This window comes from Mastomys coucha, unplaced genomic scaffold (assembly GCF_008632895.1).
Source record: "Mastomys coucha isolate ucsf_1 unplaced genomic scaffold, UCSF_Mcou_1 pScaffold21, whole genome shotgun sequence".
Lineage (NCBI taxonomy): Eukaryota > Metazoa > Chordata > Mammalia > Rodentia > Muridae > Mastomys > Mastomys coucha.
In genome coordinates this window covers 89,357,275-89,379,447 of record NW_022196904.1, presented here as the reverse complement: position 1 = coordinate 89,379,447, position 22,173 = coordinate 89,357,275, and the positions used below count along the sequence as shown (strand labels likewise).

At 42.6% G+C, this 22,173-nt stretch overlaps 1 protein-coding gene across 4 annotated transcripts in view; it reads right to left on the bottom strand.

Annotated features, from left to right (window-relative positions):
- C2cd3 (C2 domain containing 3 centriole elongation regulator) overlaps positions 1-22,173 on the bottom strand; it is a 104,673-nt gene that overhangs the window by 22,766 nt on the left and 59,734 nt on the right. For all 4 annotated transcript variants that reach the window (XM_031387526.1, XM_031387527.1, XM_031387529.1 and 1 more), the window contains 8 exons: positions 21,133-21,401; positions 20,608-20,697; positions 19,140-19,742; positions 15,790-16,119; positions 11,556-11,694; positions 9,874-9,938; positions 5,908-6,113; positions 5,181-5,314 (listed from right to left, as the gene is read on the bottom strand). In XM_031387526.1, the coding sequence (XP_031243386.1) occupies positions 5,181-5,314; positions 5,908-6,113; positions 9,874-9,938; positions 11,556-11,694; positions 15,790-16,119; positions 19,140-19,742; positions 20,608-20,697; positions 21,133-21,401 (1,836 nt within the window). The remainder of the gene's footprint in view (positions 1-5,180; positions 5,315-5,907; positions 6,114-9,873; positions 9,939-11,555; positions 11,695-15,789; positions 16,120-19,139; positions 19,743-20,607; positions 20,698-21,132; positions 21,402-22,173) is intronic.

Below are 22,173 nucleotides of genomic sequence, written 5' to 3'. Positions count from 1 at the left end.
TTCTATTCTCCACATTTGAATGGGAGTGACTTTTCTAAACATCACATATAGTGCCTTCTTTATGAATTCAACAGGAATTAATCTATTCACCATTACCATTCCTTTTTAGCTCTGCTTTTTTTAAATCTGTAGAATAAACCTTTAGTTCCTAAGCATGATACTCAAGAATGTGACCACAACAATCTTTCTTTTCTCTTTTGATAAGGCAGCCTTATTGAGGTGTAATTCACATAGCATTCAGTTAACCCAACTAAAATATATAATCTGGCGATTTTAGTATATTCAGAGTTATCTTCTATTTTTCAAAAATCAGTTTTAGAACATTTTATTACCCTTAAAACCAACCTCTACACCCATTAGCAATCATTTCCATTTGTTCTCGAAACCCCTAAGCTGAGGCAACTACTCATTTTTCTTTTCTTTTTTGGTTTTTCTTTTTCTCTCTCTTTTTTTTTAAAAGATTTATTTATTCACTATATGTAAGTACATTGTAGCTATTTTCAGACACAACAGAAGAGGGCATCAGATCTCATTATGGATGGTTGTGAGCCATCATGTAGTTGCTGGGATTTGAACTCAGGACCTTCAGAAGAACAGTCAGTGCTCTTAACTGCTGAGCCATCTCTCCAGCCCCTTTTTTTGTTTTTTCAAGACAGGGTTTCTCTGTGTATCCCTGGCTGTCCTGGAACTCACTCTGTAGACCAGGCTGGCCTCGAACTCAGAAATCTGCCTGCCTCTGCCTCCCAAATGCTGGGATTAAAGGCGTGCGCCACCACTGCCCAGCCCTCATTTATTTTCTTTTTGTCTATTCATATTTCATACAAACAGAATCATACAATATACTTCTAAGTCTCTTTTATGTCATAATATATACATCAGTACTTTATTTCATTTTAAATTATTCATTTGTATTCAGAATTTTAAAAAGTATTTGTGTGTGCATACACATGAATGTGGAGACCCAAAGGTGTCTGATCCCTTCGAGCTGGAGTTACAAGTGGCTGTCAGCCACTGGCTGTCGATGCTCAGGAGGAACTGAGCTCAGGTCCTCTGGAAGAGTAGCAGTTACCCTTAACGGCTGACACATTTTTCTAGCCCCTATATTAAGCTTTAAAAGAACTACTAAACAGTTTTGCACTTAGACAACTTTACATTCTCTCCACATTCTTCCTTCCTAATACATGTAACACTTTTTTTTTTTTTAACTGCAGTAGGTCTGAAGCTGCACCTCATTTTCCAGTTAGTGCAGTGAGTCTGAGCTGCAGCTCATTTCCTAGTTACTGCAGTGGGTCTGAGCTGCAGCTCATTTCCTAGTTACTGCAGTGGGTCTGAAGCTACAGCTCATTTTGGTTTGCATCTTTTCATCATCCCTTGTATATCTTCTTTGGAAAACTGTCTATCCAGCTACTTTGTTTAAAAATACTATTATTTAAGCCTTTCTACCAGTGTTGGGGGATCAAACCCAGAAAGATAAGTGCTTCTAATAGAAGCACATCAGATGGGATATTTGCTTCATATTATTTCCAGAGTTCTGCTTATGGTTTAGTTATAAATCCCCATTAGATCTATGTTTTGAAGTTATTCTTCTATGAGTTTCTTTTTTACTTTTCTATTATATCTATTTTACCTGTGTGTGTGTATGTGTGTGTGTGTGTGTGTGTGTGTGTGTGTGTGTGTCGTGTGGTGCCTTGGAGGCCAGAGGATGACAATGGACACTGAGGACTTGGAGTTATAAGCTGCTGTAAGCCCTAAGATGTGGGTGCTGGTAGGTGAACTGGGGGCTCCCACGAGTGGCTCTGCCCTGTAGAGCCATCTGCCTAGCCCCTTCCCTTTCCTGATGATATCACTCACAGCATTCAAGTCCTTACTTCTGACCAATCAGTTTTTCTTTTGCTGCCTGTGCCTTTGTTGTCATATTTAGGGAATCAATAATTCACAAAAATTTACACTGATCCTTTTCTTTGAAGAGTTTCTTGTTTTGCTACTATGTTAACTCCAATGTGGGCTGTTGTGTGCATGGCACTAGGAGGGGCTTAAGCCCGGCCCGTGCTGGGATGTCAAGCTGTTGCAGTTCTGTTTAGAAGCCTGTTCTTTCCCCATGAAACTGTCTTGGCACACCTGCTAAAATTCAGATGCCATAATTTACCTCTGGAATATTAATTTTATTTCATTGATGTGTATTTCTAGCCTGTGCTATGTTTTGCTGACTGTAGCATTGTGGAATTGGGAACTTTCTTCTATTAAAAGGTTGTTTTGTCTATTCTGCATTTCTTGAATTTCCATATGAATTTTAGCATCAGTTTATTCATTTCTAGAAAGAAACCAACAGGGATTCTGATATTATGTTAAACCTATATAAGAATTTTAGAAGTACCATAATCTTAAAAATGTTAAATTCATGAATTCATGAACATGGGATTAGATTATTACTATTTGTGAGCTCAGCTGCTTGAACTCACTATGTATGCCAAATTGCTCAAACTTACAGAGACTTTGCCTGCCTCTACCGTCCTAGTGCTGGGATTAAGGCATGAGCACCATGCCTGGCTTGGGTCGTCATTTTTAATAGTACAAAAGAGTTCCTAAGTAGGAATGTTTAAGAACCACTGTTTTACTATGATGTAACCAACCAAACAAAATACTTAATATATTTAAGTTGCGTAATCTGATGAGTTCTGATATATGCCTACATTAAGAAAAGTCTCACAAGGTAATATTCTATCTCACCTTAAGATTCTTCCCCTTGAGACTCCTTATGCCTCCCACCTTACTGCTAGGCCGCCACTAATTTGCTTTCTGCCACTACAGGTCAGTGTGCATTTTCTAGAATTTTGTATAAATGGAATTTTTACAGTATATTCTTTTATTCTAACTTTTATTCTCAGCATAACTATTTTGAGATCCAGTTTTTATCTTTATAATATACTACTTTTTGTGCTACATTCTATCTTATGATCATACCACAATTTGGACATCTGTTACCATCTGTTGATGGGTATCTGAGTTGTTTAGTTTTCAGTTATAATAGGCTGCTTCAGGGATTTGCTGTGTATTACTAGGAGTTAAGCCTCTTGTTTAAGAATGCTGTGAAAACAATCAGCTGACATACACAAAGTGTATTAAAATGAGTTTATTTCTATTTCCTTTTCTATTTTTTTTTTTTTGAGACAGGGTTTTTTTGGCTGTCCTGGAACTCACTCTGTATACTAGGCTGGCCTCGAACTCAGAAATCCACCTGCTTCTGCCTCCCAAGTGCTGGGATTAAAGGTGTGCACCATCACTGCCTGGCCTTTTTTTAAAAAAAGATTTATTTATTTATTTTATGTAAGTACATTGTAGCTGTTTTCAGATGTACTAGAAGAGGGCATCAGATCTCATTATGGATGGTTGTGAGCTACCATGTGGTTGCTGGGTTTTGATCTCAGGACCTTCAGAAGAGGAGTCAGTGCTCTTAACCGCTGAGCCATCTCTCCAGCCCTGGGAGTCTTGTTTCTGAGTGACCAGTATTTAGTAATTTTAAAGCTAAGAATTTAGTGATTTGCTTTCTATCCACATAAGAATGTCCTAGTTACTTCAGAAAGGCTATACTGGCTTGTCCTTATTCTGATCCAACCATCCATTCTAAGTTGGGCTCTAGTCCCTCCCTAATTTTCTTCAGTTGTTTCTGAACCTGCCTTCTTCCAGGGACAGGAGGACATGAAGTGTGTTTGAAGTTTGAGTCCCAGCCTAGCTGTAGCCTGGACTAGCAGATGATTTATGCTAATTACTGTTTCTTTTTTTCTTTTATTTATTTTATATGTGTAGATGTTTTGCCTGCATGTATGTCACAAGGTGCTTATGCCCTTGGAGTCCAGAAGAGGGGTGTGGGATCTGCTAGGATAGGAGTTATAGATGGCTGTGAGCCATCATGTGGTGGCTGGGAACTGAACCTGTAACCTGGAGCAGCAGTGCAGTGCTCAAACTACTGAGTCGGTTCTCCAGCCCTGACTTTGGTTCTCTGAGCCTTAGCTTTCTTATTTATTCAATGAAAGCAATATATCACCTCAAGGATTGTTAGCAAAAGTAAATGAAAATAGAAATAGCCAGGCAGTGGTGGCACACGCCTTTAATCCCAGCACTTGGGAGGCAGAGGCAGGCAGATTTCTGAGTTCGAGGCCAGCCTGGTCTAACAGAGTGAGTTCCAGGACAGCCAGGGCTATACAGAGAAACCCTGTCTCGAAAAACCAAAAACCAAAACAAAAAAAAAAGCGGGTGTCCTGTGAGAGACTTTTTTTGCCTCTTTGCTGAGGTGAGAGAAAGAAGTGGCACCAAGGCCTGAAGGGGAATGAGGGAGAAAGAACAATCTTACCTTGGGCCCTGTTCTCTAACAGAATGGGACAAACTCTAGTCCAGACCCATACGTACGTGCTGTTCATGGCTGGTTGGTGAACAGAATGAGCCAATCATGTATGTGGCTTTGGATTTTTAAAATTTATTTCAAATTTTTTTATGCAGGGTCTCATATATCCTAGGTTGAAATATAGCGAGAAGATGGTCCTGCTTCCACAACCCTGTGCTGGGATCACAGGTGTGCAACACCATTGCTGTTTTACATGGTGTTAAGGATTGAACTCAGGTCCTGCATATACACTCTACCAACTGAGCTACAGCCCTGGTTTTTAAACAAAACCTGACACGTAGCTTTTTTTCTTTGTGGGGAAGGGATGGGTGGAGATGATATAATTTCCATAAAAGGCTAAAGGGAATCTCAGGAAAAGAGAAGTGTTTCTTTTTTTTTAAACATTTTTTAAAGATTTATTTATTTTATTTAACGTATGTGAGTACACTGTAGCTGTCTTCAGACATGCCAGAAGAGGGCATCAGATCTCATTACAGATGGTTGTGAGCCACCATGTGGTTGCTGGGATTTGAACTCAGGACCTTTGGAAGAGCAGTCAGTGCTCTTAACCACTGAGCCATCTCTCCAGCCCCCGAGTGTTTCTTTTTTAAACGGTAGTAAAAACACTCTAGTTTATATCTTACAAAGTTGTTTTCACACTGACTTCTTGAAAGTCAGTGTGTCTATGTATGATTTTTTTTCCTCCTCTCTCCAGTTTCTTCTTCTAATGAAGGAAAGAGAAATGACCAGACAGTCCGCATGCATCCTTTCTTTGACCTCACCTCTTCCCATCAACCATTACCTTGCAGGAGAGGAGAAATCATCGTCCTTTGGAGAAGTGTGAGCAAGCTGGCCTTGGATGTGTCTTGCAGTGGGCCCAGGGAGTGCATCGCATATAGTAGAGGCAGGGAAGGAAAAGGGGCTGAACAATGGGATCTGGAGCAGCAATGAGAAAAATGGTGCACTGGTTACCACTAAGCCAATCAGAACAAAACATGAAAACTGTTATGAGCAATATACACTGCCTATTAAATGTGATAATCACCCGTGAAGTACATACTGGTATCATTCTTATTTCATATACCATGCCCTCAGACTACCTGTAAGTTGCTTTTCTCATATTCATGTTTTTACTCTTTCAGGTCCTAGGCTGGACAGGGTTTTCTATTTACACGTCAGGATAACTAGCTGACCTGATGAGGAGACTTCTTACAAAGGGTCTACTGAAGAAGAGTTCACAGGTCATTTCCTCACACACTCACTCACTTGATACCCACTGATTCCATGCTGTATTTATGTGCATTGGGGACTGAGCCCAGGCAAACATGAACAAGACCTATTATAGCAGTAGAGTTCCCCTCGCTAGGCAGTCTGGAAAACTTCCCTCTCCCTCACCCCCTGCCCCCAGGATCCCACCAAGCCAGGAGGTTGTTGTTTGAATGAAACATGGGCTATAATCAAAGTACCAAACAGTGTGATGGATCTTCTAATAGGAGAATCTTCAACTAGGTGGAAACAAGAAAACCTACCAGTGATCCTGGAGTCTCTATCCCACGTCTTGCTTGTCTTTCTTCTTTTAAGTGCACCAGACTCTCCATAGGTGAAATAGCAACTTTGATTTGCCCTTGGCACTCTCCACTGAAGTCTGTAATATTGTACCAGCCACAGATAAACTGAAAGCCAGACAGTAGTGGGGAGAGGTCCACCGAGGCAAAGCCAACCACCCTCTCTTCATCTGTGGAGGAAGAAAAGAGCTGGGTAGCATGGCTGGGTGTGTCCTCCGGTTAAGTTAGAGGCTACACACTGTTTTATATGACTGGAACTGCTGAACAAGATTGGCAATGAGGCCAGGAGCCAGAGCCTGTTAGAAGTCATTTTCTGTGCTGTGGTTAACCTGGACCCCATTTCCTTTTTTTTTTTTTTCTTTCTTTTACCGAGACAGGGTTTCTCTGTGTAGTCCTGGGTATCTTGGAACTCACTCTGTAGACCAGGCTGGCCTTGAACTCAGAAATCCCCCTGCCTCTGCCTCCCAAGCGCTGGGATTAAAGGCACGTGCCATCACTGCCTGGCTTCCCATTTCCTTTTTCGAGACAAATTTTCATGTATCCCAGGCTGGTCTTGAATTTGCTATATAGTCAAGGGTAACCTTGAACTTCTGATCTTGCTGCCTGTATCTCCTGAGGCTAGAATACAGGTATGTGCTGGAATACAATTGTGTCACTATGCTATATTTATGTGCACTGGGAACTGAACCCAGGACTTCAGACATGTTCAGTAAGCATTCTACAAACTAAGCTACATCTCAGGCCCTCTGATTTGGCACATCAGAGAAGGCTGGCAGAGGTGTGCTTTGTATTCTTGATATAAACCCATACACTACTTACCACAGACTTAGCGTGCTTCTGATTTTTCTCAGGAGTTTGTGTGTGTGCACGCAGACATACACACGAGGGGTCATCTTGAAATTAAGCAATTTCAAAAACTTGTAATTTTTTTTTTTTAAAGATTTATTTATTTATTGTATGTAAGTATACTGTAGCTGTCTTCAGACACACCAGAAAAGGGCATCAGATCTCATTACAGATGGTTGTAAGCCACCATCCATGTGGTTGCTGGGATTTGAACTCCGGACCTCTGGAAGAACAATCAGTGCTCTTAACCGCTGAGCCATCTCTCCAGCCCGTATTTTCTTTTTTTTAACTTTTACTTTCTTATTTATAGTTGCCTGTATCTCTCACATTTTCTAAGGTTTACATATGTATCATAGTTAATTAAGAACTGACTAAGTCAGGTATAAAAGAAAGACAACAGCATGGAATACTGTTTGCTGTCCCTCTGATCCAGCTTTAGCTGAGGGGTGGCCCAGGAAGCCACTTTAGTATCTAAGTTTGGGTTAAAGGTCCCCTTCCTGCATGCCCTATACTTGTCCAAGCATGCTATACTGCATTTCTTGTGTCCCCCATAGCTGCAGGCTTTGTGAAGACAGGGGTCACCTGCCCTCTTTTACTTTCGTATCCTTGTCACTTAGCACAGTGACTGGCAGGGAAGGAAATCAAGTACTTGCTGACCACAGAATGGTGTGCTCTGGGGGCTTCCTGTGGCCCATCTGCTGGGTCTGTGTGGGCAGAGCTTAGGGAGGGAGAGCTACTTCTACATGCTGAAGACAGTTAGATGGACCTTAGCCGCCTGTTATAGATCCCACTAGGGCCCTGAGGATGGGGACTGGATTTTATTCTCCATACCCAGTAGTCCTAGCACAGTAGCAACATAATGAAAGTGGCCCCATTTACTGAGTAGCACTTATGTACCAAGTAATTTACAGATATTATTTTTAATCTTCATACAATCTGAAAAGGAAAGAACTATATCTTAATTGTATAAGATCAGAAGCAGGCACAATGGTCTACTTCAGGTCACTCAGTTGGCAAATGGAAGAGTGAAGATTTGAACTCAGGTCTGCATAAAATCAAAGCTTACTCCTTCTTTCTTGCCATTGTACTAAGGTGAACCCTGGTCTGGTAGACAATTCCTATAGAACTGTAGGGAGGAAAGAAAGGAGGGGAGTTTGGAGCCCAGTTAAACACACTGTGTAAGTCTTACTTACGCAGACTAAGAGAAACTGGCTTCTGACCAGTCCTCCACACCCATGAGGCTGGTGAATGAGCACGGTGAGGTAGCTCTGCACTCATCCTCAACACCAGAATCAGAGCAGCCCTTACACAGCCCAGGAAAAGGCTGGCCAGTGTCCTTCACGGCCCAGGCACTCCTGTTCTTCTTTGGGCCTGGAGTCAATACTGAAACTCAACACTGGCAGACAAAGTACTGTGTGTCTGTGGATGACTCCAAACAACCGAATGTTCGGAAACCAGGAGCTAGCAGATTCTTTAAGGAGCTGAATTTCCAGGGATGATTTAATGAGGCTAAATTTACTATGCTGTGAGAAGACAGCGTGTCCTGGTCATCTTATTTATCTGAGACATCCAACTTGCATAAGAAAGAATGCACAGCGATAGCTATACAGTCAGTCAGAACTGTGTTCAAATCCTGCCTCTACCAATTTGTGTTTCAGCACTCCTTTTCTCCCTCCCTTCCCCTCCTCCAGTGTCTGTGTAGGCCAGAGATTGAGGCTAGCGTCGTCCTCAATGACTTTTTGAGACCTAGCCCACCAATTTGGCTAGGCTGGCAGGGCCACGCCATTTCCTCCTCTCCAATACTACGAGCGGCTTCTGTGTCAGTGCTGGGGAACCAAAGTCAGGCTCTCATACTTGCACAGCACTTTCATGACTGAGCCATGGCCCCAGTTTTATTTATAAAGACAGACTATATTTTTATCTTGCGGATTAGAGATGTTTGTTAAGCTTATATATAGCACACTGCCATTCACTACACAGGTACAAGAGAACCAACAGCACATTTACTGTCTGGACTTTATTTACATCTCTGTAAACCTTAAGAGATGGATGTACTACTGTTATTCCTACTTTACAGACACAAGTCAAGTCATTGTCCGAGATCACACTGCAACAGTAAGAGGCAGAACTGATGTTTGTATCGAGCCTGGCTTTAGAATCAATGCCCCTAGCACTGCTCTTTTTATTTTCTTGACATTTTACAAGTTATATTTATATGTTTTGAGGGTGGGGAGGCATGTGTCACAGCTTGCATGCGGAGAGAAAGCAAGCATAATTTGTGGGAACTGGGTCTCTTCTTCCACCATGTGAGTTGTTAGGTCTTACGGCAACTTTACCTACTGAGCCAGCTCATCAGCCCCGGGTTATGCCTCTTAAGAGGTGGCACATACCTGTAATACCAGCACTTGGGAGTTGGACACAAGAGGGTAGTGAGTTCAAGAACAGACCAATTACAGTGAGGCAATCACTGCAATCAATCAAAAAACCCCAGCCAATTACAGTGAGGCAATCACTGCAATCAATCAAAAAACCCCAAGGTGGCGCACGCCTTTAATCCCAGCACTTGGGAGGCAGAGGCAGGTGGATTTCTGAGTTTGAGGCCAGCCTGGTCTACAGAGTGAGTTCCAGGACAGCCAGGGCTACACAGAGAAACCCTGTCTCGAAAAAAAAAAAGAAAAAAATAAAACCCATAGTAGCTAAGTAAAGGTAGGCTCAAGGACCATGATATCAGCACTCCCTTAGGGAAGCTTTTAAAACAAGGAAGGATCAGACCCTGGCCTCTACACTACTGGCCTTGCTTGACAAACCAGACCAACAGAAGGCCTAACATCAAACAAAGTGGAGGGAAACAACTTATATGTGTCCTGTAAATTATAGTTAAAGACGGATATGACTGGAAAGGCTCAAATATAACTAGATTCCTACATTAAGCATGTAGTCCTCCCCGCCCCAAAACAGGTTCCTAAGTATTTAAATTCCACAAGAGAATAAATGATGTAGTCTTCTGTATGGTTCTCCTCTTCCAGATACCATGGCTTTGCTTAGCTGGAAAAGAAAAAAAAAATCACAGAATCGGGCTCATACCTCCTTTATGCCACACTTTGAAGACCAGGGTTTGATGTCGGTCCAGAAGCAGCTCTTTTGATAACCTGTTAGATAAAACATCAATCACCACGAGTTAGCTATAGGAACCTTCTACAGTATAGAACTTAGATCAGCAGGTGAGATGTTTTCATTAGACATTCTCAAGGAGAAACCCAAAGAATATTAGAAGAAGCAAAGAAAACTTCGAAGGAAGAAATCAATGCCTTAGAATCCAGAGTGGCATCCCTTCAGTGGGTATGATAAGATTTGACAGATTAATTGGATGTAAAATTTGGCTACAATGTAAACCCTGAAGTCAATGAAAGGTAAACATTTATAATACTTATAAAATCTTGTATAATAAGCCTGAATATAAATGATGATTTCCTTTCATCAAATGATACGAGAAGAAAAAAAACCCCTTACAGTCAATGGAAAACAGCACCCCCCCACCTCAGTGTGTGAGTGAGTGTGAGAGTGTGTGTGTATGTGTGTTTAGACAGTCTTACTATGTATTTCTGGCTGGCCTAGAAGTTGCTGTATATACCAGGCTGACCTCAAATGCATAGCGTTACATGTGCCTTTGCTTCCTGACTGCTAGGGTTAAAGGGATACACCATGCATGAAGACTGGCAACTTTATATTTTAAAAGACAGTATTTTATATAATGATTATATCAACCTTCTGAGCTTTATGTCTGTTATTAAAATTGGTTAAGCAATCTTCAAAAAAACCTCACCTAATTTAGATTTTTACAGTGACCTATAAGATCATATCCGTCTCAAGATGAAGAATCAGATGTCTGGAGATACCAGGTAACTTAGTGATTCACATAGCTAGTATGTCAGGGATGTGTCTTGATGCCGAGTTTCTCTGGTTACAAAGACCAAGTTCTTTCCCTGCACTAAAGAAAGGTCTTTTCCTTTACTGTGATTAACTCTGTCTGGAATACTGCCCATATCCCTGACTTCTTCATCTACATAACTGATGTATATAGCATTCTATATTTAGCCAAGGAGTTTTATTTATGAAGCACACTCTGACTTCCAGATTGGCCTACATAACCTTTTTTCCCTGAGCCATCTTACTACCAGCATCCAACTTACTTCTTTTCCATCACTGCCACACTTGAAGATAACCTTTAATGTTTGTGTTTCTTCCCAGGATGACCACAACTTAACAGTAGACAGAATTTTATTTTATTTTATTCATCTTTATTGCCAATGTATCCAACAGAGCAAGGCATATGTTTGCCTCTTATTATTTTTTGGAGCAATAATTAGAACTACAAACTCAGAAATAAGGTAAGCAAGATAGCTTAGCAAGTAAATGCACTTGCCACCAAGCCTGACAACTCAACTTTCCCTAGTAATCCCAAGGGGAGGACTGAACCAACTCTGAAAATTTGTCCTATGACCTCCATACACTTGCCATGGTATGTGTCTGAGTGTGCGTGTCTGAGTGTGCGTGCCTTTAATCCCAGCACTTGGGAGGCAGAGGCAGGCGGATTTCTGAGTTCGAGGCCAGCCTGGTCTACAGAGTGAGTTCCAGGACAGCCAGGGCTATACAGAGAAACCCTGTCTTAAAAAACCAAAAAACCAAAAAAAAAAAAAAAAAAAAAAAAAAAAAAAAAAAAGAAAGAAAGAAAGAAAGGAAGAAAGATAAGAAAAGAAAATACAAACCTTGACTGCTGGTGAAAATTCCAGATAGGGGAATCCGTGTTTTCAACCACGGGGGTATAGACAGGAGATGGCTCAGTGGCTGTGGCAAAGGATACACAGCAACTGGGTACAGATACTTTCCGATCTGTCAAGGGGCTCCCTGAAAGAAAATACAGTGGGGGTGATTGTATTTTAGGGCAGAACATCTTAAACTACTTGGGACCATTTTTTAACTGAAGAAATTTATATGTGACTTCAGTGGGCAGGTCTATCAATTTAAAACATCCATAGAAATCAACATTTACTCAGAGCAAATTATAAAAAATTCATTTAAAAATAAAATTTTAAATACACATAAATTTACTGTCCATAAAAGATAAAAGCAGTATGTATACTAGTGAGATGGAGGTGCTTGTTTATTTTTACATAAAGCATTAAATCTTGGTTGAATATTTGATACTGCAGGATGTGGTTAATTTAGTCTGATTTTGCATAGATACACTCTACAAAATGGCAGAAACATGTTTAGGGACATTTCAGAAAAATGTTGGAAAATTCTGTCCTAATTCCAAGCTAAAACTCATGGAAAGATTCTTTCTTCCTTTTTCCTTCTTTTCTTCCTTTACAATTCAGCAATTAAGAAAAAAAGGGAAACATTCTACTAACACTTAGAGATAAAATAATTTGATAACATGCTGAGGAACAGTGATGAAAAATTATTAGAAGGTTTTGTTTTTCTCAATTAAATTGTTGGGTGTCACAGCTTACGCCTTTAAATCTCAGCACGTGGGAGACAGAGGCAGATGGGTTTCTGTGAGTTCAAGGTCAGCCAAGGCTACATAGTGAGAACTTATCTCAAAATTAAAAAAGTAAGCCCGGCAGTGGTGGCACACGCCTTTAATCCCAGCACTTGGGAGGCAGAGGCAGGTGGATTTCTGAGTTCGAGGCCGGCCTGGTCTACAGAGTGAGTTCCAGGACAGCCAGGGCTACACAGAGAAACCCTGTCTTGAAAAACCAAAAAAACCCCTTTGTATAGACACTGTAACTTGTAACATGTAACAGTCTAGAATCAGCGGCAGGTGTCTCAGGCTGTGTGTGTCGCCCTGAGTGGTGCCTGCACATGCAGTGTAACGTGTGTGCTGTGAGTCCAGCACCAAGGATGCTATCAAGTCAAGCATTGTAAGTTAGCACAAACACCTGAGATTTGTTAATGCTTGATTCTGAATTAACTTCTGGTCTCTGCATGATTAGAAACTTTCCATTGCTGTCAATGCCCCGTGACTCCTACAGTTGCATAATCCATATTTGCTATGACTCACAGGCTAAGAAGTGGAGCTCCTGGGTATCAGAGAGAGCTGAAGGGGCCTCATATGCGTAAGCAGGACTGTTGTCTAGCTCTCTTACCTCTGGTCTTTGTCTGGGCTACTCTTTCGGTCTGACATGTTGCCACACCTCCTCCCCTCATTTCCTTTGTCTTCCCTTCCTACTGAGTAGCCCAGGCTGGCCTCAAGTTCACAGTCCTCCTGCCTCAGCCTCCTTAGTGTCGTGACCACAGACATATGCCACCAAGCCTGGCTCACTAGTGACCTTTCTACTACTGGCATTTCACTCTGTCTCCCTGGCCTCATGTTTCTCCTCTGGACACATGCTATCAAATCATTTCCCATAATAAAATTCTAATTCTAGAAGAACACAAACACTGCTCTGCTCTGTTTCACGCCACTGCCCCAGCTCCATCCTAAGCTTTACTTTTGAAGCTACTATTTGTAGAGATCTTGAAATAAAACTACTGTTTTGACTTTGGAGAAATAGTTCAGGAGCTTTTAGCCCAACAGTCAGTGATAAAGGAATTAGCCGGCATTGACAACCTCAGAGCCAGAATCATGATAGATACAATAATGTCTGAGCAGAACTGCAAAGTGCACCTTTATGCAGGTATTTAGTCCTCCTATGACATCGTCGGGAGGGCTGAGGCCAGACAGCAGTGGCAAGTCTGCAGCCCCATCTAGCTGATGCACACACACAAGTGTATGGGTGAAGGGACGACAAGCGATCATCACTACAAGGGCAGCTCCCTGAGTGCAAGTGAAGTCTCCTTAAAGCCAGGGGTCTGCCCCATGTGTCTGGAGCTGGCTGTTACAAGAGGACAAGTAACAAGTGAATTACAAGTTGGTCACTCAGGCAGAAATGTGAGAGGCTATGCCTCATAGTCCGACAGGAGGTTAGGTTTGTTTAGCTGCATCATGAGAGTCAGGAATAAGTAACACACTCACTGACCTGAGGACTAGAACCAGAGACAGTATTTAGCACAAGATACTAGACTTGTGAGAATGTGGTGCTGGTACAGGCCAGCCTGGGTGCAGAGAGGCAGGTGTACTGCTAATAGATGGCGGGGTGGCCTCAGAGTGATGCTGTCACTTTAGCCCATTCTTTTAAGAAAAGGAAGCAAGCCACACAAATGTGTGTGCGCACGTGTGTGTTTGAGACACACACACAGAGAGAGAGAGAGAGACAGACAGACAGACAGACATTTTTAGCAGAAGAAATGGCACAAGGCTCAACAGACAGGGCACTGGCACCACACAAGCTGTTGACTGTGAGTGAACATGGTGAGAGAGGAAGCTGATGAAGCTGATGAGGCCGGATGGCAGGAGTGTGTGTGCTGTTAGCAGGGTTGCAAGTGACATAAAACTAACCAAGTATTTGAACTGATGGAGAGCCAAGGTCAGGTTTTTGGCCAGACATACAGCCTTGGTAGCAGAATGAGAAAGGCATTGGAGGGGAACACTAGAAGCAACAACCAGGGCAGAGCTGTCAGGGTTTCAGAATGAAGGCTCTTTCACAGGCTCATGTGCTGTGTGCCTGGCTCTCGGTTGGAGGGACTATTTTTGGAGGTTGGGCCTAACTGGAGGAGGTGGGATATGATATGGGGTGTGTCCTTGAGGACTGTAGGTTGTTCTAGGCTCCTCTTTCCCATTCTCTTTGTATCTTCTGCTAAGAACTGAAAAAAAGCCTGTGCTACATGTTCTGCCCTCTATGGCCACACAGCCATGTTGAACCTTTAAAACTACGAGCAGAAGTCCTTCCTCTTCTTCAAGCCATGTGTCAGGGACTTGAGATGAATACATTGAGTGTTTGCCTTGTTTGCTACTCTATCCCTGGCACTAAGATGGCTTACTGCATAGCAAACCCTACTGCTCATCTTGCTGCTAAATGAATGAGTGCAGAGTAAGCAAATTCAAGGCCTTTACTCTTGATAGAGCTTACTTGGCAGAGAAGAAAAACATGGGGAAAATGACTACCATTTGGCCAACACTGTGGTAATAGAAAGGGGAACAGACAGGGGAGCCTATGCCAGGCAGCTCTTTGGTCCACAGTAATGCCAGACCTAAACCTTGGGGGTGGAGCTGGAGTGAGAGGTCTAAAATGGAAAGATGATAGCAAAGGAAAAATCTCAGTGGAGATGCAAGGCTGAACAAAGCCAGGGGAAGAGGCTGTTTTCTGAGACTCCTTTGTAGTTCGGTGAAGTGTTTGGGCATCTTCATTTAATAGTGTTTCTTTAAAAATTTGTAATGCAAAACACATCGGATTATAACAAAATCCAATTATACTGGTAGCTATTAAAACTTAGAAGGACTCTGTGATATAAAGGTATATATTTTATTGATAAGGCCTAGCTGTAAGCCCTATAAGTTCTAAGAGCTGGTAAGAATAAAGTGGTATTCTGAGATACGAAGTGACACAAGATGCTTGTGATTTCTGTGGCTGTCAGCATTGTAGGCATCACTGTTAATACAATTTTTTGTATGTACTAGTATGATCAGCTCTTGAGTTTTCCTTATGACTCTCCCGGGGACTTGCAGACCCAGTGCTAAGAACACCCAGTCTTGGATGCATACTGAGGGCCTGAGTGGATGGAACAGAGGAGGAGGAAGAGAGCTGTAGGAAGGTTAAGAATAGAACCATTTATTTGCCCTGGAGACTGGACATTGGACAAGGCACAGGAAGCATGGAGGGTGATACCTGGATTTCTGGGCAGGAATTTATGATCTGCAGTGTTAATACAAGTAACAAAGTTGGCTTTAACTTTAGAAAGGTTTACATGTTACTTGAGCCTTTAGGCTTGGCAAATATAACTATCAACTAAGAAAACTAACCATCCTTGTAGGTCTTGGCATAACCTGAAAGCTCTGTGAAGACAGAGAGTACTCTGAGGAACTGGACACTTGCTTTTGGGTAAGTATGTAGAGCATACCTTTCAAGCTCAGGTGCATGGCTCTCTCTACCAGGATGCTGACTGCAAAAGTCCCATCCAAGTTAGGAGGGCCCTCCTGGGCAGGGCACACTTCGGCTGCAGTGCTGTTGCCGTGAACCTGGGTGGAGGTGGGAGACGTCTGGAGCACACATGGTGGAGAGAGCTGGAGCTCAACGCTCTTTCTGGGGAGCTGCTCAGACTCACTGTGGCTGCTGCAGTCCATAGAGTCCAGCTCACAAGTGGGCTCAGTGTGTGGGGAAAGAACCACATGAATGCGGAGAGCAGCTCCAGAGAGGTCGGAAGCATTTCTTCCAAACAGAGGATACACACCTGCAAGAGAACGGAGGTAAAAAGCCTGCATGAGAAAGAGTACCTCCTGGAGGCTGTTTGCTGGCCTCTTTCCTGTGACAGGTCTCAATAAATTGTGTTATTTGCCAAATGAGTCTGGCAAAGAAATATTTCTGTCCTTGTTCCTACTATGTCCAGTAACATTCAATAATACTTACTAAGTGGTGACATTTCTGATTTGAAGCCAGAACCACATGCTTTGAAGGCAGGCAGCACTTTATGGGGAGAGAACTCATACACGGAGGGAACTAGGTAAAGACAAGAGGGGCCCTCTTCTGCATGACACAGGGACTCCTTAGATTTCTCCCCACTGGGAAGCTATCCAGGGCTCATATCAGCCTCTTTTACCATCTGCGTATGCATCATCCCAAGGATCCACTGGGAGGCAGGCAGGAGTGGGCAGCAGGAGCAAGGAGGGTAAGGGGTAAAACAGCTGAATCCTTTCTATGCTAGAACTTTAGCTGGGTCAATAAACCTGTCAGGATCATTCTCCCAATAATCAGTGGATTTGAACTTTATTGGCTTGCTGGATCCTAAGGTGAGATTTAACTTAGAGCCCCAGTAATTCCTTGTGAATCTCAAACACTTCTTTGCTAGATACATTCCTAAGAAGAGAAAGATGCTACCTGTCATAGATGGCAATAAGACTGATTTTTTCTTTTTGTCTTTTTATAGCCTCTTTTCTTCTTGATACAAAGATTATCATGGCTCTCAAAAGTACAGAATGAGAGTCATTATAGAGGGAGGACTCCCATATGCAACCCAGTGGGTACTTCTTATTCTCAGGAAGTTTAAACAGTATATGGAACAGGTTGGCTGGCTTAGTGGATGTGGACTGACACATTTAACAAACACATCAAATGTACAAGGCTTTTGTACAAGAGAATACAAACCTTAAACTAGTAGGATATAATTGACACAGACAATCTGAAAAGTTCAATAGCCTCTTTGGAAGGGATTTGAGATGGAATTTTGACCCTTGACCTATATTCTGTGTCCCAGATCTGTTTTCTTCAGCAGGGAAGTTAAAAGCCTATCTTTAAAAAAAGTTAGTTCAAGTGAGCCTGTATTGCTTCAAAGACTTTTCCTCTAGTTTCAATAAAGTGACCCGAACTAGTCTAGCTAAAATAGGCAATGTAGCATTTGATGAGATACTTCATAGGGTTAGATTTATATCTGTTGGGCCCTAAAAGAACCCAACAATTTGGGAAATTATCCAAACTCACCCATTTTTCCTTTTTTAGAGAGGGCCATCTGTCCAACAAAAGGGTTAGCGCCATATGCCTATAATCCCAGCACTTGGGAAGCGTAAGTTGGAAGACTGTGAACTCAAGGCCAGCTAGAGATACATTCCTACTTCTATGTCAATCTAGCCTGTACCGTGAGGCCTTGTTTCAAAGACACTAAGCAAGAAGGCAAGGAAGCAAGCAAGCAAAAACATAATCAAAACACATCTACAACAAAAGCCAAAAGCAAAACAAAACAAAACAAAAAACCAGAAGTAAAACAGGGTCATGACCTCATTTTTTTAACTGCATAGAGTAGGGAAATAACTCACCTTACTGGCATGTCAAACTGAGCAAGTGCCACGCTGTACAGACTCTAGTCATGGCTGGTGTGCACTCAGTTGGCAGAGTGCTTGCCAGGCTTATGAGAAACCCATTTGATCCCCAACACCACATAAACAAGATGTGGTGGTCTACGCCTGTAATCCTGGTATTCTAAAGGAGAGGCAGGAGGATCTGGAGTTCAAGGTCATCCTTGGCTACATAGTGAATTTGAGGTGACCTTGGGCTATGTGATACATGAGACTCGAAAACCCAACAAAAATACCTGGTTGGCTCTCTTCAATTCATTACAATCACTAGACTCACTCACTCTCTAGAGTGCAAAGTTCTGACTTCTTATTCCAGAACCTATTGTAAGAACCTTCCACAGTTCTTGGAAGAAAGACCAAATACCTTTGCTTTGATGGAACTAGTGCTCTCAGCCACTGTCCCAGCTTTACCCGTAGTGCTTTGTAAACCTGTGCACCCTGAGCAGACCCAGAGTGCCTACAGCATCTGCAATACTCCTAACTACTTCATGCCTCTGTTTTTTGCACACTTGTTCTTCCTGTCTTTAGAACACCTAGCTGGCTGTGGTGGTGCACACCTTTGATCCCAGCACTCTGGAGGTGGAGGTAGGTGGATGAGGCCAGCCTTAGTTTACAAAGTAGGTTCCAGGATAGCCAGGGCTACACAGAGAGACCCTAACTCGAACAAAACCAAAAATTTTTCTTTTCCACTTTCCCTTGTTTTTTTCCTAAATCCTTTGAAACTATCACTTCAGATGAGAGTCTGTCCTTTAATCAAACCTCAGGGACCATGAGTGGCATAGTCCACTGCACCACTGAGAACACCCTCTTCTTTAGTTATGCTTCACATGCATTGTTTACGGTTGTATTCTCCTATTAGATTATAGATAAAGTCAGGCTAGGAATGAATTCTTTCTCATATTTGAATTCCCAGGCCAAGTACATGCATTAAACACCAAATGAGTGTAACAGGAGTAAGCAGTACATTCTGTTTGTAAAACGACTTTTCCTTTCTGCCTCTGAACCAGTTAGTAGCATGTGGATTTTCTTCATTCCAGCACTGGGCCAGGGTAGTGGGGAATCTGAGATACAGAGAGGCTATATCTTCTCTTTGAAGACAGTGAAACTCTTCCCTTTCCCCACAGGGATCATAGAATGATGCCCTGTCACTTACTATCTCTAAGAGGTACTCACCAGTAAAGATGAATGTCCTGAGAAATACCAGGGAAAGACTATCTGTGGAAAGTATTCTTTTCAATGCAGTAAATACACCCTCAATGATCACACAGGCTCTGACACACCTGTTAGAGTTAGTTAAGGAGATTGCCTCAACCTCCTTCTGTCCACGTTAAGTGCTATAAAAACTTAGGTACCACATTACATGTACAGAGAAGGTGCTCAGAGTTAAGCCTCAATCTTCACTCACCACTGACAGTTAGTGTCCTTGATGATTTTTCCCCAAGCCTGGACAGGTCTACATAGGCTGAGCCAATCCAGCTGTCAGTCTGGTGTGGCCTCTCTAAATTATCGTTGCCATAAGCTCTCCAAACTTGGATCTCTAACTTCTCCTCCCTGAAGTACCAAAGCAGTGACTGGCTCCAAGTGACTTCTGCTCTTTTGGATGCCTTGAAAGTAATCAGGACTTGGTTTCTGATTGTAGACTCCTTAGGTTTCCTGAGAGGAGTCCAAAAGGCTTCTTGATTGTAGAGCTTATATCGAAGGTAACAATATGTATTCTTATGAATGTTCTTATGACCAGCAAGCAGCACACAGTGGATAGGAAGCCAGAGTCTTGGGGTAGAGATAGTGACGGTGGCTGGCACCTCCTCTTCCATCTTGACTAGATCCTTGGGGATATTCTCAAAGCTCCAGCCCAACAACTCAGCAGCTTCCAGCACCCGCTCTCGATCCCCGGGATGTGTGAAGGAAACAGAAAGCTCCAGGCCTCCTACAATCTTCTGCATAAATTCCAGGTCCTGAGGCAGGCCTTCTTCTTCTGGTAAAATGATAGGATACCATCCTGTGATCCCTTACAGGGAAAAGGAAAGAGTTTCAATCACTGTCTCTAAAGAGAAAACATACAGGCTCTTTACATCTCAGATTCCCCACTACCTTGGCCTAGTGCTGAATAGAAAACACATCCACATTGGGTTGGGAGCCTGTCTTTCTCTGACCAGAGACCCAATGAGATTAGATAGGAAGGATAAGGTTAGAAATTAGAAGATCTGAGTTCTCTCCTTGGTTTAGACTCCAAACTAGTGGTTTGTTCTGGATAAGTCATAAATCTCCCATAGTGATCTTATTTACTGAAGTTGATATACATTGCTAAATGAAACAATGGTTGAGGAAGTGCTCTGAAGGAAGCGGTCTAGAAATCTGAAATGCTGCCCTGGTATTGTGAGTGTGAAGGAAAGACAATAGAGCAAGAAGCTGTATCCTGGGCCCAGTGCCAGGCTAGACCTGTTTGTTCAGGCCTCTATGTAGTTATCTTTATTTCTTAGTAGTGGAGGACAGGAGAGCCAAAGGAACGGGTAAATGATGACTACATTGCAAATCTGAAACTCAGTAACTGCATGGTTTTGGCCAATCAGCTTTTTTGAGATCATCTCACCTGCCAAATGAAAACAGTGCTTCTCTATCCCACTGGAAATTTACTGTGAGGTCAAACAAAGCCTGAGGAAAGACATTACATCATGCCATATATGCAAAGCTACTGCACTGTCTTCTCAACATGTTGCCAGGTTTCCTAAAGTAGGTGAGTATGACCTCTGACATCGGGACAGAGAGAACTGGAGGTACCTGGGTAAAATCACAGCATGTCTTAGGGGACAGGTTTCCTTGTGTGTTTTGTATGGGATCTAGACAGGCTTCCCTCAGCATGGCAGCATCCTTACCAGACCTCTTGACCAGCAGATCTTTTGTTGGAACTTTTACTACTCCAAGCAGATAATCTTTGCATGACTGGATACCGGTTATGTCACTGACTGTTAAGTGAAGCAAAAATGAGGAGTTAGTGGTGGGCACTGAGGCCTGTTTGCGGTAGACTCCTAGAACACTTCAATTCCACACATACGTCAGGGCTGAGCTGATGCATAGGGATTATCCTGCTTACATGCTAGTCAGAGTTGGGAGGTCTTCCAGCCTGTTAACCAAACTTTCCTTTTGCAGGAAAGTGCACAGACCTCCGGAGCACAGATCCTCTCTTCTCACACTCACCCACTAACATCTGAACACAACTGCTGCTCCCCCCACCCCGACTCTTCCACGAACACGTCACGTCTTATTTTTGCTCTGCCTTTAGAAGTTGTAAAGATTATAGCTCCTACCTCTCAAGTTTCCAAGTATTGCCTAGGAAGGAATATGCCACCCGAAAGAGAGCCTCATGTGGTTCTGAAGGTGACCAGTCATTTGGTGCTTACCTGACTTGGTATTTTCATGGTAGATAGCAAAAATAATTTCTGCAAACTCCAATAGCTCTGCCAGGAAGCAGGCTTCTCCACTACAGTGCTGAGTCACCAGGTTACATAGGAACTCAGTGTGATGGGAGAACTCGGGGCAGAAGGAGCAGGCCACAGGGCGGGTTTGGCGCTGTTCCCCCTTAGGCAGAAATGAGAGATGGGTGGTGACAGAAGCATTGACTCCAACGGTGGCACTAAACTGTAAAGCGGGTTCCTGCTCAGCCAACGCCCTGTAGGGGATGAGAGGAAATGAGAATAAGGTACTCCAGCATGTTAGAAATCAGCTTGCGTGCTCAGGAACTATCTCTGCTATTTTCACGATCCTGAGCATGCTCACCAAACGTTCTCTAGCGAGGCTTTTGGCAGTGCCATGATGCTTCTTAGCAACCTAGATATGACTGCACATTTGCATGGAGGTTCAGGAGTAAAAAACTGGAAGAATATATTAAAACTTGTTATTGTATGTACTAAAGTTTCTCTATCTGTAGGACATTTTTCATAATGTATTTAGCATATTAATATAGAAGTACCTGAAGATAATTTATACATAAAAAAGCAAACCCCAACTTGAAATTATGCTAACTTTTAAATTAAGATGCTCAGTTAAAACTGGGATACCACTGCTACTGACAATGGGAAACTCAAAAGTTTTAATGTAGGGAGTAACCTGATAAAAAAACCACCCTGAGGTGCTGGATGTAGTTACCCTGTCACCACAATAAAGCGAGACAAAACTAGACTTCTTTCCTATCTTACTTTAGAACACAGCAAAGCAACATCATTCTGTAAACCTAACACTCTTGCATACAGAATGGGTGACCCTTGCAGCTTAATAGGTTTGACTTTGACTCTAGTCTTGCCTGCCCTCCTTCTAGGTAAAACTCAGTAAGAAAGACAATGCAGCAAAGTCTTGTTCCTTTGAGCCCTTTCCCAGATGAGCGAATCCCTGCTGATGCTCCAAGTCCCCTGTGGCCTTCTTACTAAGACACTCTCTACTTCCCC